The following is a 17,744-nucleotide window of genomic DNA, read 5'->3' as shown; positions in this document are numbered from 1 at the left end:
TCTAAGCTTAGGCATTTCTTAAACTGTGGTGTTATGTTTTTCTAGGACTAATGAGGTACTTTGTAAGGCTTTCTCTTTTAAATCGTGTTGTATAGAAAATAATACAAAAAAGTACTCAAGGTGCCAGCTTAGACTAATAAAGGAGATTGCATGTTCACTCCCCACCCATTTATATCAACAAATATTAAGCCTGTTTCTATAATTGTGCAGCAGACTAAAAGCGCTTCACAGTCCAGCGGTTTTTGTATATTTGAGGAAGACACGAATGCATCGTTGATAAATCTTGTGGCAAATTTAAATGTGTAGTGTTCTTTTACTTGTTACTGAGGATAACAACGTTCAATACTGTGGCGTATAAAGCAAATCTGCCTGAAAACTCTCCTCTGGATACATTGGTGATCACAGTGAGTGCAACTGATGTAGCTTATGGTTAAGTTACTTATGGTCTTAACCATGTTTCAAATCACAATAGCAACGTGTTTTCTTTACACCCTAAAACTGGAGAGGTGAGAGTGGCTGGAGCTATTGATCATGAAAAATCTTCATTATATGAAATGCAGATAAGCGTAAAAGATGGTGTGGTATAAGCAACGTTAATAATTGAGATTACAGATATAAATGACAAGGCACCGGTTATATATCTGAAATCACTGTCTGACTCCATACTGCTGATGCATTTGAAGATTATGATGATTCTCTTGAGGTAGGAACACATTTTATTTTACTAAACCTGTGATCAACGTCCTCACTTAACCATTCTGCAGTTTTGTTTTTTGCTTTTTTCAGTATCATTGTTCTTTTCTGCGATTGTGATTAAATAGATGTTTCAAGGATTTTCTTAATTCACGATGATGCCTAAAGGAATTTAGATTTCAGCTTCATGTCATAATGATATTTTGTTATCTTATCTCACTTTAAAGGTATCTGCTCACATGATTGCCCTTCATGCTATAGTAAAGTAAAACCATTTAGATTACTTTCCTTTTACTCTGTCCTTGGTGCTGATCTCCGTTTGATACTTGATGCATTTACTGGGCTAATTTACCTCTCTCTCTTATTTTGTTGTCATTTTTCCCCTTTTTGAGTTTCATGTTGGTGAATTTGCTTTGATATTGCATGTTCTAAATGATTTAGTTTTTCTATGTTTTAATGTCTTGATTCAAATAAGTAATTCCTCTATGTGATATAATTGTATGAGCCTCTTTAGAATTGTTCGTCAGATTTAGCTTATTACTGTTTATCGATATTGGGACAGTTTTAGAGGCCTGTGAACATGTAAAGTGAACCACTTTGTCCGTTCAGCTTGAGCATTGCTTTCTTTATCTGCAGTGGTTTTGATTGATGTTGAAAAATGCGTTTTCCCCTAAATTATTATGGTACTCACTTGTTGACATATATGGTATATCCTTCTTCAGGTTCTCACATGATTTCATAGTTTTGTATTCTTCTCCTTGGTAGATACCATTCTCTTTTGTTGTACATGTACAAAGCTAATTACAAACCTCAGTTGTAGTCACAATCAGAGGTGATTTTAAATAGTTATTATACTCGAGGAATGAGTTTCTAAAACACAAGATGTTATTTATAACGATCTGATGTCTTTTGGTACGATTGTAAGGTCCTTTGGTTATGTAGAAATTGAACTTGTTTTGCCAGTGATGATGAAGTAAACGAAAGTGCTCGAGAGAGGGAAAACTGTTAAAATCATCGCTCCATTTAAATGCCAGACATTGCAATCACGTTTTTGACAAAGCACCATGTAGACATAGTTACATTTTTTCGTCAAACTCAGATAGTGTCTTATTTGATGCATTTTACTGTTCCAACATATTAAATGAAATGGCAGCATTGTTTTATTGGGCTTTGTAGCAGCTGTTGGTCAGCCTTTCTTAACGTATGCCAACCTTCAAAGTTACATCAGTCAACAATAGCACCATGTTTAAATCTCTATCTGGAAAAACGTCTTCTGTTACTGATGTTTACACCACCACCAACAACAATCAAAATAATATTGTGTTGCTCATCAGGGTAGATTCAAGCATTCATACAAAGACCTTTGGGAGGGAAATATGTGTTGGATGTTTTTGTCTTATCCAAGTTGTCAATATTCTTTTGAGACAATCAATAGATCTGTGTGTCAGTGTAGTGAATTAACACTGAGTACAAATCTGTTGGTGATGTGGTTGAAAGCACACAGCACTTCAGTCTACAGTCTGTAACAGATGGCTCAGTAGGTTTAATCTCATTGATTAAAATGCTTAAATATTTTTTCCTCACATGCTTTCAATCTGTACAGTTACAAGGTAAAGTGTTTGTATATGATTAGACCACAGAAGGTATACCAGAAGATATTTAATCACATTGTCCTCTCTTTTACTTGATCCTATCTTAGCCCAGTAAGGTGGAAATGGAACAAAAGTGCAGCAAGGGAGAAAAAAATATGACCACTGTTTCATGAATGAGGTACAGACAAAACATGTTTGGAACATCAGTTTAGCTTTTCAGGACACAGTACAGATTTGAGATAAAATGAAACATCTACAGAAATCTAAAATGAAAGTGTTCCCCGCTAAGTTTCTGTGCTGTGTCTACAGTTTGACATACCAAACATTTTTTTGAAAACATAGGGTTCTTTCAGAGAAACACTTTGAATGTTTTCAAGTTGAACTTTTGTGTTGCTGTTTTTTTTTACATCACAAGGGGGACAAAGCCGTCTTGTATAAGTGTAAGGTAATCCTAAAATGGTAAAGCTACTATTATTATTATTATCATTATTATTATTGTTGTTGCCCTTTTGATTAACAATGTTCTCTGAAGGGCTCTATGTGTAAACCAGCCAAAATCATAAATCGCCTTGTTATGCCTAACCAAATACTCATGGTGTCAGTGTGTACCAGCAAACGAGAAGGCACGGTCATTCTCCACCCTTCTGTCTCAACCAATTTAAAGCCTGACTCTGCTGTTGTACCGCAGTTGACAAAAATGGTTGGTGATATTATCGCAGTGTGAAGATTTTGTATATTGCGGGAAGTCACGGATTTGATATAGTTTGCTATACTTAGTAGTGGTCTTTCTCGCAGTAACAATGGGATACAGCAGATTTGCGCTGCTCTGCGGCCTTGCTTGTATTTTTCTTGCCCTCCACTCCGTCTCTGGAGACGTGAGCTACTCTATCCCGGAGGAGATGAAACGTGGATCTGTAATTGGAAATATCGCTAAGGATCTGGGACTTGATTTGGGCAGATTGTCCGCTCGCAAGGCCCGTATCGATACTGAGGACAACAACGTCCAGTACTCCGGTGTTAACCTCAATACCGGAGACTTGATCGTACAAGAGAGGATTGACAGAGAAGGGCTTTGTGCGAAAAAGGCATCATGTGTTCTAAAACAGGAACTCGTACTGGAAAACCCTTTAGAGCTGCACCGTATTAGTATCCGCGTTCAAGATATCAATGACAATTCACCGCAGTTTAAAGAGGAGTCACTTAAATTTGAAATTCGGGAATCGGCGGACAAAGGTGCACGGTTTCTGCTGGATGAGGCACACGATGGAGACATCGGAGAAAATGCTGTTCAGGGCTACTCACTTGAGCAGAATGATCATTTCAAATTAAATGTAAACACGAAATCTGGCGGACGGAAATACGGTGAATTAATCTTAGACAAAGAGTTAGACAGAGAGGAGAAAAGGGAGATCATGTTATTGCTTACCGCAGTCGATGGTGGCTCTCCTCAGAGATCAGGCACTGTAGTCATACACGTCACTGTCCTGGATGCTAATGATAATGTACCAGTGTTTAGCCAGACCGTCTATAAAGCAAGTCTGCCTGAAAACGCTCCTCTGGATACAGTGGTGATCACAGTGAGTGCAACTGATGCAGACGAAGGTTTAAATAGCGAAATTACCTATGGATTTGATCATGTTTCCGATGAAAACCAAGTTTTCTCTCTAAACGCTAAAACAGGAGAAGTTAATGTGGCTGGGTCTATTGATTATGAAAAAGAATCGGCATATGAAATGCAGATCAGCGCCAAAGACGGTCTGGGATTGGCGTCATATGCAACGTTAATAATTGAGATTACTGATATGAATGACAACGCACCAGTCATATATCTGAAATCACTCACCAACCCCATACCTGAGAACGTGCCACCTGGTACAGAGGTGGGCATCATTAACGTGCAGGACAGAGACTCTGAGAGTAACAGGCAGGTCCGCTGCTCCATTCAGCAAGGCGCCCCCTTTAAGTTGGTTCCTTCAATTAAAAACTATTATTCTCTGGTGACCACAGGACACCTGGACCGTGAACTAGTGTCTGATTACAACATTACAATCACTGCCACTGACGAGGGCTCTCCACCTCTGTCCTCCTCTAAAACTGTTGAGTTATCTGTAGCAGACATCAACGACAACCCACCGGTGTTTGAGGAGCAGTCCTACAGCGCAAATGTGGCTGAAAATAACAAACCTGGCTCCACTTTATGTTCCGTTACTGCTCGAGACCCCGACTGGAGACAAAACGGCACCGTGATTTATTCTCTGTTAGCCGGTGAGGTGAACGGTGCCCCGGTGTCCTCCTATCTGTCTGTTAACGGAGACACGGGGGTGATCCACGCTGTGAGGTCGTTTGATTATGAACAGTTGAGGAGTTTCAAAGTCCACGTGATGGCGAGAGACAACGGTTCTCCTCCGCTCACCAGCAACGTGACCGTCAGTGTCTTCATATCGGACGTGAACGACAACTCTCCTCAGATACTGTACCCCGCCCCGGTGGGCAACTCCTTCATGACCGAGCTGGTCCCCAAAGCTGCACACGGAGGCTCTCTGGTGTCCAAAGTGATAGCGGTGGACGCGGACTCCGGACAGAACTCCTGGCTGTCCTATCATATAGTTAAATCCACTGATCCGGGACTTTTCACTATCGGTGTCCACAGCGGAGAGATCAGGACACAGCGGGACATTTCTGAGTCTGACAGCATGAAACAGAACCTTATTGTGGCAGTGAAAGATAACGGGCAGCCCTCTCTCTCTGCCACCTGTTCCATGTATTTACTTATTTCTGATAACTTGGCTGAGGTGCCAGAACTGAAGGATATTTCTTACGATGAGAAGAACTCTAAGCTAACCTCATACCTGATCATCGCGCTGGTGTCTGTGTCCACCTTTTTTCTGACCTTCATTATCATCATCCTGGGTGTGAGGTTTTGTCGCAGGAGAAAGCCCAGACTGTTGTTTGATGGAGCAGTCGCCATCCCCAGCGCGTATCTCCCTCCTAATTACGCAGACGTTGACGGAACAGGAACTTTACGCAGCACTTACAATTATGACGCCTACCTGACAACGGGTTCTAGAACCAGTGACTTCAAGTTCGTATCATCTTACAATGACAACACACTACCTGTTGACCAGACTCTGAGGAAAAGTCCAACAGACTTTGCTGAAGCGTTTGGCGAGTCTGACGATTCTCCCCAGGTAAGCATTCCAGAGTAAAAGGTTCAATATGATTCACTTTGGAGGTCAGAGGCTACACTTAACCCGTGAATGTAAAGCAAAAAGAGATGCTCTATCACTTTGGTCCACATGTTTGACTGATTTGAATGTTTCAATCATTACATACCTAATTATTGACTAACAATACATTTTTACCTTTTCATAACGGCAATTCTCTGGCTCAAGATTCGTGCTATAATTTAAACACATTTTCTACCTGACTCCAGGGCCTAATGAAGAGCTTCGACGACTTTAATATACTGAGGATGGAAAACACGAAATTATGGTTTAGACTGTTCACTCTTTTAACATCCCCTCTGCGTTTTGTCTCTAGCCCATTATATTTCCCTTCACATTTAATACACATAGGAGATACAACTTTTCCCCTATCTAATTCAGAAATGAGTAATTACAAGTTGCAGTCGTTTTATGATGTGTATGTCCATGGTCATGCACACAAGAAAAAAAACCAACCTAATTCCTACTGGATTCTTGTCTCTAAATCATAAGTTAAAGGATCCGACCATGGCCATATAGCTATATCAAATACTTCTGAGGCCATGTTTCTGTTTCTTTTATTTGCCAGAGGGTTTCAAGTTAAGTAGGTTACCAGCACAGTCTGATACAGATGTGTATAGAAACCTCTTGCATTGCAATCCAATCCAACAATCCTAAATACTATCTGTGTGAAACATCATTTTCAGTTGTTATTAGGTTACTAGGTTGCATTATATTGTCAGGTGATTCTAGTATTTTTGCTCATCTAAATATGTAAATGAGATGGATAAAAATGTAGTAACACAATTCATTGTAATGCAGTCCAAATAGCGCACTAAGTACCCTAGAGGTTATTAGTCAAAATTTACTTCAGCACTTCCCCCTTGTTTGTAACATGCACCTGTCCGTTTTCCCTTTGGAGTTTCAAATCTTCACATTTAGTAATACTCTAAGCTAGACAGCTATCTGCGAAATAACAGCAATAACCCTTACCTTGTTGGGATATATCGGACCCTTTATAGACCTGCTAATAGCCAACACAATGCTTCCACTGAGCTACAACTCATCTGCAGGAAGTCACTGTTTTTACGCTGGTAAAGTGATACTTTTTTAAACATTAGCAACGGTGCTTTCTCATGAGTTTGCTTGATATCAGACATATGTGCCGCTTTTCTCCTCTACCGACTTTCTAAAATTGCACGCAGCGATATTGATGCGTTCCAGCAACTATCTGTACAGAATCCCTAGTTTACTAAAATTAATTGTTAACTGCGACCAACACCAGTCTGTTTGTTCTTAGGAGCTGAGTTCTGCCACCGGACCAGTCACGTAATTGGTCCGTTGTATTTGCCTCTCTTTATATGGAAATGTCATTGATTTAACAGATTGTCAAGTTCCGTGGCTCATTGATAAAGCAACAACTTTTTTTAGAAGCCAAACGTGACGGTTTTTGTACAAGTGATTTTAAACGCAGACGCTTGCAGTCCACCTGGTTTAGGCGAATAAGCTCTGTCCATGGTGCTGAAAACATTTTCGTAATATATCTACGAACCGATTAATGAGGATTGGTTGGGTCGGTACGCGCAAGGCAGTTCAAAGGAATTTCTTTATATGCAGATACCAGTTAATTTTTTAAGACGCATATGCGATTAAAACGTAGTGAAAACGGATAAAAACAATATTACCAAGTTAATATTGAAACTTGCGTTCATTTGTTTTCAATTTAATGTTTGTATGTGTGTCAATCAATGCAACATGCTTGCAGATTTTACTGTTGCTTCGTGCCATACGTTTAAAAACTGCGTAAAACTAGGCTACACACTACTTAATGCTAGCAATAATCGTAGCGATATTTTCTTGGAATTTGGTTTGATGATATATATATATCCTTTTATCTGCTAAGGTGTCACATTGTGCTCTCTATGCTTATAGGGGAAATGTCGATATTACGGCATTAAGCTGTCAACTATATATGCCTATCATTCTATCACGTGCTCTATCTCAAATGAACACACTGTGTCGCTGTCTACCAGTTCACTTGGAAATATTACATTGCCGTGTAGCATGACGTCTCCACCCATTGTTCCTGAGCTTTGTGTTTCCAGTTATGGTGCGGCTGTGGAACGAGCTGTGAGATCGCATTGCTGATTTCTGTCTTTGGAATTCTCTGATTTAGTCCATATCTCACGTATTTGCAAGTTGAGCTAAATACCTTTAAATATTTGGTATTTGCTTTGGATATTTGTCTTTTTAAATAATGGAACGCAAAGGATTATCAAAGCTTGGCCTGTTTACCCTCTTTGTCATCGGTCTACTTGCTCTGCAATCCGTATGTGCCGAGGTGAGCTATTCTATCCCAGAGGAGATGAAACCAGGAACTGTCATAGGAAACATAGCCAAAGATCTTGGTCTGGATATAACTACCCTGTCAACTCGCAAGGCCCGCATTGATTCCGAAGGGAACAACGAACGATTGTGTGTTATCAGTTTGAAAAGCGGGGATCTAAGTGTTGCTGAGCGGCTTGACAGAGAGAATCTGTGTGGCACTAAACCATCCTGCATTTTAGTCCTGGAACTTGTACTCGAGAATCCGTTAGAATTACATCGAATAAATCTACACGTCCAAGATATAAATGACAACTCACCGCAGTTCAAAAGAGATTTAATTAGAATGGAAATACAGGAGTCCGCAGAAAAGGGCACTCGTTTCTTAATAGAGGAAGCACATGACGCGGATATTGGTCAGAATTCTGTTCAGAGGTACAGCCTACAAAAGAATGAACATTTTATTCTAATGATTGATGAGAACAAAGTTGAACTTGTTCTAGAGAATAAACTTGATAGAGAAACACAACAGGAAATTGATTTGCCTCTAACAGCTGTTGATGGTGGTTCTCCACAGAGATCAGGTACTGTAATGATACATGTCACTGTACTGGATGCTAATGATAATGTACCAGTGTTTAGCCAGACCGTCTATAAAGCCAGTCTGCCTGAAAACTCTCCTCTTGACACTGTAGTGGTTACAGTAAGTGCTACTGATGCAGATGATGGGGTGAATGGTGACGTGACATATGACTTTGGTCATGTTTCAGAGACAGATGAAAAACTGTTTTCTATTGAAAGTAAAACTGGAGAAATAAGAGTAATTGGTACCACGGACTTTGAAAAGAAAAAATCATTTGAACTGCCAGTTGTGGCAAAAGATGGACTGGGATTAAGTTCTTACGCTAAGGTTTATATAGATCTGACTGATGTGAATGATAACGCCCCTGTAATATTTTTAAAATCTATTACTAACCCCATACCTGAGAACGTGTCACCTGGTACAGAGGTGGGCATCATTAACGTGCAGGACAGAGACTCTGAGAGTAACAGACAGGTCCGCTGCTCCATTCAGCAAGGCGCCCCCTTTAAGTTGGTTCCTTCAATTAAAAACTATTATTCTCTGGTGACCACAGGACACCTGGACCGTGAACTAGTGTCTGATTACAACATTACAATCACTGCCACTGACGAGGGCTCTCCACCTCTGTCCTCCTCTAAAACTGTTGAGTTGTCTGTAGCAGACATCAACGACAACCCACCGCTGTTTGAGGAGCAGTCCTACAGCGCAAATGTGGCTGAAAATAACAAACCTGGCTCCACTTTATGTTCCGTTACTGCTCGAGACCCCGACTGGAGACAAAACGGCACCGTGATTTATTCTCTGTTAGCCGGTGAGGTGAACGGTGCCCCGGTGTCCTGCTATCTGTCTGTTAACGGAGACACGGGGGTGATCCACGCTGTGAGGTCGTTTGATTATGAACAGTTGAGGAGTTTCAAAGTCCACGTGATGGCGAGAGACAACGGTTCTCCTCCGCTCAGCAGCAACGTGACCGTCAGTGTCTTCATATCGGACGTGAACGACAACTCTCCTCAGATACTGTACCCCGCCCCGGAGGGCAACTCCTTCATGACCGAGCTGGTCCCCAAAGCTGCACACGGAGGCTCTCTGGTGTCCAAAGTGATAGCGGTGGACGCGGACTCCGGACAGAACGCCTGGCTGTCCTATCACATAGTCAAATCCACTGATCCGGGACTTTTCACTATCGGTGTCCACAGCGGAGAGATCAGGACACAGCGGGACATTTCTGAGTCTGACAGCATGAAACAGAACCTTATTGTGGCAGTGAAAGATAACGGACAGCCCTCTCTCTCTGCCACCTGTTCCATGTATTTACTTATTTCTGATAACTTGGCTGAGGTGCCAGAACTGAAGGATATTTCTTACGATGAGAAGAACTCCAAGCTAACCTCATACCTGATCATCGCGCTGGTGTCTGTGTCCACCTTTTTTCTGACCTTCATTATCATCATCCTGGGTGTGAGGTTTTGTCGCAGGAGAAAGCCCAGACTGTTGTTTGATGGAGCAGTCGCCATCCCCAGCGCGTATCTCCCTCCTAATTACGCAGACGTTGACGGAACAGGAACTTTACGCAGCACTTACAATTATGACGCCTACCTGACAACGGGTTCTAGAACCAGTGACTTCAAGTTCGTGACATCTTACAATGACAACACACTGCCTGCTGACCAGACTCTGAGGAAAAGTCCAACTGACTTTGCTGAGGCGTTTGGAGAATTGGAGGGATCCTTCCAGGTATGAATAGCCTATATTGCATCGAATTCTATTCATAAAAATAAGTTTAATCAAACTTGCATTTCTCTTAAACGTTTCAGTTTTTATTCATACACTTCATATCCCACCAACCTTTCTTGAATGTAGGTCTCCTATGTCTATAAAACTGCGAGTCATTGTTCTATATGATCTTTCTGTATGAATGAATTGTTTGATTTTTTTAGCTGTCTTCCCTAACACTCATTTTTTTCATTTCTAAAATTGCTTTTATTTAAACTTTTGTCGTTTTCCTTTTGATTGCTGTTTATTTATCATTTTTTGTGTCTGTATATGGTTTCATAATAGTTCATATTTCAATTTGTTTGAAAATGCATGCTTCTGATCTATCCATCGAAGTCGTTTCATGCAACTATCATAAATATCTCACAACTTCAGTTTCTTACCATCATCCTAGTGTCATTATTAATGACAAACTGAATGCCTGTCATAGTGAATTTGAATGGCAACTGGTTTGCTTTGTGCAGTCATCATACAGGCTTTATTCAGACCATGAGCACACTCTTAAGATGTTACATGAGGCTCATTAGTACTGGAATTTACAGGTTATTCAAGTAAATCAGGGAGCTCTGGATATGATGCGTGTTTCCCTCGCGGTGAAGTAATGCTCCATTGAATTGTGATCAAGTACCAGTGATAGTATGCATTGTTCTCTGTGTAATTTTCTCAAAAGATTATTTACCTTTATGTGGTACATTTGAAGCTTCTGTATAAGCCAAACACTTTTTTGGGGCTAATCATTCATTATGCATCTGTTGTTGTTGATTTTGTTTGTCCTGCATAAAAGATAACATAGTCGCATTCATTTTTAAAGGCACTTCTTGTATTGTTGTTAGTGCATGTTCTTTATTTTTATTACAAATACATCTGTCTGTAGTGCCCTGGAATCTTGACAGAAACAAATGATCTAATAGCAATACAAAAATAATATCTATTTCACTAATCAGCTTGATAGCAATATACAGTGTGCAGTGTAATTGAGTCTTAGTAATCAGCTTCAATATACAAACTGTCAATAATAAATTATGTCTCTCACGCAATCACATGGTCATTGTTGAAGAGGAAATGATGTATGTGGCCATATTTGTCACCATATGTCATTTACAATAGGTTACTTTGTTGCTAAATATTTCTGGCTAGCACTGATCTTTCTCTATAGTCCAGGGAAATATGTTACTATGGTATCTAGCAGATTGCGTTATGTATCTCATGAGTTGGATGACTGAAAACATCCTTAGACATGCTATTGTTGTGTAATAGCGACACATACACCACAGGTAGAAGACAACGCCTGAAGAATGTAAGTCTTTACATTTAAAGCCAATCGAGTCCCCTTTATAAACATGTATGCTGGCCTCTCTTGTTGTGTTTGATTACTGTCTGATTTGACCACAGCTTAAGATAGAAGTTTATGTATAGAAAAATAAATGAGTTGTTTGTGTTATAAATTTTGTTTGTCAGTTTCAATAGAAGTGGCCGTCCCATGGAGATAAATCCAGTGCTTGTGCTAACTTAGTCCTATGGGGAAACCTCTGACTTTACTAAGAAGGCCCTTTATTACATTATGCCTGTCTATTAGTTGTGTTCTTGAGAGGATACTCACTGTCAGACTGTATACTGTGGCTCTCTTCTGTGACTTTCTGAAAGGTGATCTTTAATTTTTTTCCATCTCTGATAAGAAAGAAATGACTGCTGTGTAGGGTAGGCCCTATTGCCTCTTCACCATATGTGGGGTAGTAAGAATAAATAACTTTAATAACTGTAAATCACCATAACATTTGTAGGTTGGCAGTGTTAAACAACTCTGTAGTTGTATAGAGGTGGTAGAGTAGTGTGTCCCCACAGCTCTTTCTGGTGCTTGAAAATTTAAACTTTTGTCAACACAAGTTGAAGCTGATTGTAGGATGTCAGGCCAAGGGGAGCGAAGACAGCCCTGCTTTCTACTGGATCTAGTTACAAACTTGGTGATGTCAGCGTTTCTAGAGCTTACAGACATGGATTTAGTTTACATACATTTAAATTATAATGTAGTCAAAACAACTCTTTATTACACTACATACAAAATCAAATAATCCCACTAATATGTGATGGAATAAAGGCAGGGCACTTCTATGAGGAGATACTATCTTAATCCCACTGGAGACAATAGTGTTCATAATACCAAACGTGTACAACCATGTGATATGATGACCAAGGTGACTAAGGTGTGCTGTGATTTTAATATACCTTTGCAAACATGCACATGGATGGTTTTTATACAGCAATAGCAGCTCTCTGCAGTCATGCCTGTGCTACAGTACATTTAGACTGCAAGTTTTCTTTAAAGAAAGTACATATACAGTTATAACTGTCCACGTTTCTGTCCCACAATATCAACTCATCCTAATATAACCAAATTCTGAGCAAAACAAAAAACAGTTGAAAGTCCAGGGTCCCACACCTTTGCATGTACACATCATGGTTATGGTGAGCCTTTCAGTTTGACATATTTTACCAGACCACATTCAGTAGAGATGACTGGAACCTGATATATTCCTTGCAGAAATGTACCTCAGATAAAATGACAAGAATCAACGCCCCCTTTTAGAGGATTATCAGATGATTACTATCTATTTACAGCTAGGATGCAGTTAAAAATGAAGCAAATAATTTAAATGACAAAAACTCCTATCCATACTAATTGTTATTCAATACTTTATTTTTTCATTTAAATATATGCTATTTAAATGTACCATATCTGACAATTTAAAGACAACCTGAACTCATTCACAAGACTTGTTTTGTATGTAGCTTGCATATATAGTTATCTAAAAAAAAAGTGTGGCTTGAAAAAGGGCATGCTGTCTTCAGACCTTGATGTGAGTCAATATTTGAAGCCTTGAACTAAATGCACAGTATACTTCTCTTGAATTGGACTAATTGTGCGTGACTGTAGATGCAAGTGTTGTAAATGGCAAAGTAAGTTTACCTTCAATGTTATATAGAGGAATAGTGGGCAATGTTATATAGGCTACAACACATTTTAACAGTGTTCCTTTTGATTTTTGAATCAGTGTTATTGTTGAACTCAACTCACGGTGTCGCTATACACCAGCCTTCAAATGGTTTAATTGCTCTTTCCTTTGTGGACAGATATTCTTGTACGCCCATTGCGTGGTCTAGATATAGGCACAATCACGCTGAATTGCTGTTGCTTTTCGTGCTATGTGGTTGAACTGTCATTGTTGCGTCAATTCTTTAACATCTTAGGAAGTCATTCTTGACGATGGGATCAAATATTATCTCGTTTCAGCCGTGCAGCTTCTATTTCCTCCTTCTTTTTTTGCATGTCGCATATGGAGACATGAGCTATTCCTTTTCTGAGGAGATGAGACGAGGATCAGTTATTGGAAATATAGCCAAGGATCTCGGTCTGGAGACGGGCGCGCTATCCAACAGAAGAGCCCGCATTGACACTGATGAGACTGATAAACGTTACTGTGACATAAACCTGAATAACGGAGAACTGATTGTTGCCGACAAGATTGACCGAGAGGGGCTTTGTGGAGAAAAGGCTTCTTGCATCCTTAAACATGCGCTCGTACTGGAGAATCCTCTGGAGCTCCATCGGATTAGTCTTCACATTCAAGATATTAACGACAACTCGCCACAATTTAAGGAAGAATTGATAAATATAGAAATTCAAGAGTCGGCGGACAGGGGAGCTCGTTTTGTGATAGAAGAGGCGCACGATGCGGATGTAGGACAAAATTCAGTTCAGGAGTACAGTCTTAAAAAGAATGATAATTTCATTTTGGCGGTTAATGGAAACACAATAGAGCTTGTTCTTGATAAAGAGCTTGATCGTGAAAAACAACAAGAGATCAATTTGCTCCTCACAGCTCTAGATGGTGGCTCTCCTCAGAGATCAGGTACAGTAGTCATACACGTCACTGTACTGGATGCTAATGATAATGTACCAGTGTTCAGCCAGGCCGTTTATAAAGCCAGTCTGCCTGAAAACTCTCCTTTAGATACTGTAGTGGTCACAGTGAGCGCAACTGATGCAGACGAGGGAGTCAATGGAGAGGTGACGTATGATTTCGGACATGTTTCAGAGGATGTGAAGAGGATATTTAGTATTGACCGTAAAGTAGGTGAGATACGAATAATTGGCACTGTTGATTATGAAACTACCAGATCATTTGAAATACGCGTTAAAGCAAAAGATGGGTTAGGGCTGTCATCTTATGCTAAGGTAATCATTTCTGTCACTGATGTGAATGACAACGCCCCTGTAGTCAATTTGAAATCACTGACGAATCCCATACCAGAAGACACCCCACCTGGTACAGAGGTGGGCATCATTAACGTGCAGGACAGAGACTCTGAGAGTAACAGACAGGTCCGCTGCTCCATTCAGCAAGGCGCCCCCTTTAAGTTGGTTCCTTCAATTAAAAACTATTATTCTCTGGTGACCACAGGGCACCTGGACCGTGAACTAGTGTCTGATTACAACATTACAATCACTGCCACTGACGAGGGCTCTCCACCTCTGTCCTCCTCTAAAACTGTTGAGTTATCTGTAGCAGACATCAACGACAACCCACCGGTGTTTGAGGAGCAGTCCTACAGCGCAAATGTGGCTGAAAATAACAAACCTGGCTCCACTTTATGTTCCGTTACTGCTCGAGACCCCGACTGGAGACAAAACGGCACCGTGATTTATTCTCTGTTAGCCGGTGAGGTGAACGGTGCCCCGGTGTCCTCCTATCTGTCTGTTAACGGAGACACGGGGTGATCCACGCTGTGAGGTCGTTTGATTATGAACAGTTGAGGAGTTTCAAAGTCCACGTGATGGCCAGAGACAACGGTTCTCCTCCGCTCAGCAGCAACGTGACCGTCAGTGTCTTCATATCGGACGTGAACGACAACTCTCCTCAGATACTGTACCCCGCCCCGGAGGGCAACTCCTTCATGACCGAGCTGGTCCCCAAAGCTGCACACGGAGGCTCTCTGGTGTCCAAAGTGATAGCGGTGGACGCGGACTCCGGACAGAACGCCTGGCTGTCCTATCATATAGTCAAATCCACTGATCCGGGACTTTTCACTATCGGTGTCCACAGCGGAGAGATCAGGACACAGCGGGACATTTCTGAGTCTGACAGCATGAAACAGAACCTTATTGTGGCAGTGAAAGATAACGGACAGCCCTCTCTCTCTGCCACCTGTTCCATGTATTTACTTATTTCTGATAACTTGGCTGAGGTGCCAGAACTGAAGGATATTTCTTACGATGAGAAGAACTCCAAGCTAACCTCATACCTGATCATCGCGCTGGTGTCTGTGTCCACCTTTTTTCTGACCTTCATTATCATCATCCTGGGTGTGAGGTTTTGTCGCAGGAGAAAGCCCAGACTGTTGTTTGATGGAGCAGTCGCCATCCCCAGCGCGTATCTCCTCCTAATTACGCAGACGTTGACGGCACAGGAACTTTACGCAGCACTTATAATTATGACGCCTACCTGACAACGGGTTCTAGAACCAGTGACTTCAAGTTCGTGACATCTTACAATGACAACACACTGCCTGCTGACCAGACTCTGAGGAAAAGTCCAACAGAGTTTGCTGAGGCGTTTGGAGAATTGGAAGGGTGGTCAGAGGTATGAATACACATGCCATCAGTGTTGTCAAAAGTTTTTTTTTTTAACAAAAAAACAACAATACATTTAATCAGACTTTCCCTTCAAATATTTAATTTTGAATGAGTTGCTTCTCTAGTAGTCGTATTATTTACAACCTCAAAGTGCTGTTTAACATTTACTTCGTGGTTGTGGTGCGCCATTGTCCTTTTGTGTCTTTCTTTCCGTCTCTGTCCATTTCGGTTTGTCTGTATGAATCAGTTGTTGCAAAGGGGTCTTTAATTATTTTCAATTCCTTTACACGTTTTTTTTAGTTTCCAATATCGATTTAATATCAACCATGGTCCTCTTCATTTTCATACTGTCAATATATGACAATAGGCTTATTAGTTAAAGTCATGTTTAGTTTTAGATGTTAGTGAGGCTTGTTAGTTGCAATCCTGTTACATATGAATACATTCCTGATACTTACAGCATATTAGTGAATTAGTCTCGGAAATTGCATGTTTGTTGTCCAGGTCAGCAGAAAAATGTTTGTTTGATCAAATTAATTTTGTGTTCGGATTTTATGGATATTATTCTAGAGTTTGAGGTTGTTGGGTTTTTTTTTAATCCACTCTAATCTGCTGTCATTTTGTCACTTTGCTGGGGCTGATTATCCATTTGTAGATGTGTTGTTATTGGTGTTTGGTCCACATAAAGTAAATTAATTGTCCATGTGAAGTTGTGACATAGTGACGTTGATTTTTAAGGAGATTGTTCTTGTACTGTCATCAAAACCTTGTTCTTCACTGATTTACTAATATAATATATTATCTGATAACAAATGAAAATATTCAAATATAAGTGCAGGCATCGCTTGAATCAAATTATTACCACTGTATATTGCTAAAATTAACCTCTATACTTCTGATCAGCTGGAGCATAAAGGCTGCAATGTCACAGAGTTTCAGTGATGACCTTTGGCAGTTTCTATTTGTGCCAAATACATTTTCTAATTTTCTCTCAATTCTAAAGAACATCTTCTACACAATCAGATGATCTTTGTTGCAGAGGAAACAATGTCTGTGTCCATACATGTTATCACATGTCATTTTCATAATGTGACTTATTTGCTAAAGGTTTCTGACAGACACATCTCTTTCTACTTCTCCCTCCTCTAAAAAACAGACAAAAAGCAAACAAAAAACATCTAACTTCTTAAGCATGTATGTCTTACTTAATACACCTGCAATCTTTTGCCACTTGTCTCAGAAGAAATTTCAAATTGAGGTTTGTGACACTTATTTTTGATGGCTTCTGCTCGATTTGCTGTTGCTTGGATTTTACCTCATTTGTTCATTGCTTTGGACAGAAGTGTCTGCAACATGAATACATGTAAATGTACACATTGGTCTTACACTTATGGCCGGGAATTAATGCTATAATGATATCTAGCACACTGATATACAGTATATCCTTATAAGCTGACTGACTGAAAGCCTACATTGACATGCTTCTGTTGTCTAATGCCAGTTCTTTAGGTGGCATCATCTGTAGTAGGTCTTTACATTTGAATCCAGTCCACTACACTTTATTAACAGGTGTGTTATGTTTGGGCTTCTTTTATTGTGAGGTTTGTTATGGTTGGTTGCTTTCTGGTCTGACCACTGTGATTGTGAAATACAGATAATACAAGAGATAAAAAATAACAACTTTTTAATTTTAATTGCAGTTTGTCAGTGTGTACTGTAGTGTCTGTCCCATTGACATTTCTGCAGTGATTGTGCTAACTCAATACATTTTTCTTAGGCTGTGACAGAATATCAGTCACCTTGTTCATCAAAATACAGTCTGAGTTTCATACAGGTAGTCTAGATAGGTCATACTGACAGAATGAGGGATTTTACCTCAGAGGTAACCCAAATAGTTTTTCTAGTACAATGATTTTGGTAACAGCTGTTCTGCCTGATTTTTT

General features: G+C 40.2%; 3 protein-coding genes and 2 pseudogenes across 16 annotated transcripts in view; all 5 read left to right on the top strand.

Annotated features, from left to right (window-relative positions):
- LOC122879995 (protocadherin gamma-C5-like) overlaps nucleotides 1-17,744 on the top strand; it is a 251,973-nt gene that overhangs the window by 57,805 nt on the left and 176,424 nt on the right. Inside the window, exon 1 of one of the 14 annotated variants that reach the window (XM_044204701.1) lies at nucleotides 2,960-5,473. The exons of the other annotated variants lie outside the window; for them this stretch is intronic. Coding sequence (XP_044060636.1) covers nucleotides 3,086-5,473 — 2,388 coding nt within the window. The 5' untranslated portion in view covers nucleotides 2,960-3,085. Of the gene's footprint in view, nucleotides 1-2,959; nucleotides 5,474-17,744 lie in introns of those variants that run through there. 14 annotated transcript variants of the gene reach the window in all.
- Nucleotides 1-17,744, top strand: part of LOC122880012 — a 184,261-nt pseudogene that overhangs the window by 30,131 nt on the left and 136,386 nt on the right.
- The window catches only part of LOC122879994, a 120,527-nt pseudogene that overhangs the window by 33,794 nt on the left and 68,989 nt on the right, over nucleotides 1-17,744 (top strand).
- LOC122880015 (protocadherin beta-16-like) lies at nucleotides 5,572-10,136 on the top strand. Its single transcript, XM_044204734.1, has one exon. The coding sequence runs from the start codon at nucleotides 7,746-7,748 to the stop codon at nucleotides 10,134-10,136; it is 2,391 nt and encodes a 796-aa protein (XP_044060669.1). The 5' UTR covers nucleotides 5,572-7,745.
- Nucleotides 13,226-15,674, top strand: LOC122880736 (protocadherin gamma-A11-like). Its single transcript, XM_044206150.1, is given in 2 exon segments — nucleotides 13,226-14,941; nucleotides 14,944-15,674. Coding segments are annotated over 2 exon segments (2,241 nt in total). The 5' UTR covers nucleotides 13,226-13,431.

The sequence above is a fragment of the Siniperca chuatsi genome, linkage group LG8 (genome assembly GCF_020085105.1).
Source record: "Siniperca chuatsi isolate FFG_IHB_CAS linkage group LG8, ASM2008510v1, whole genome shotgun sequence".
Lineage (NCBI taxonomy): Eukaryota > Metazoa > Chordata > Actinopteri > Centrarchiformes > Sinipercidae > Siniperca > Siniperca chuatsi.
This window is presented reverse-complemented; position numbering and strand designations above follow the sequence as displayed.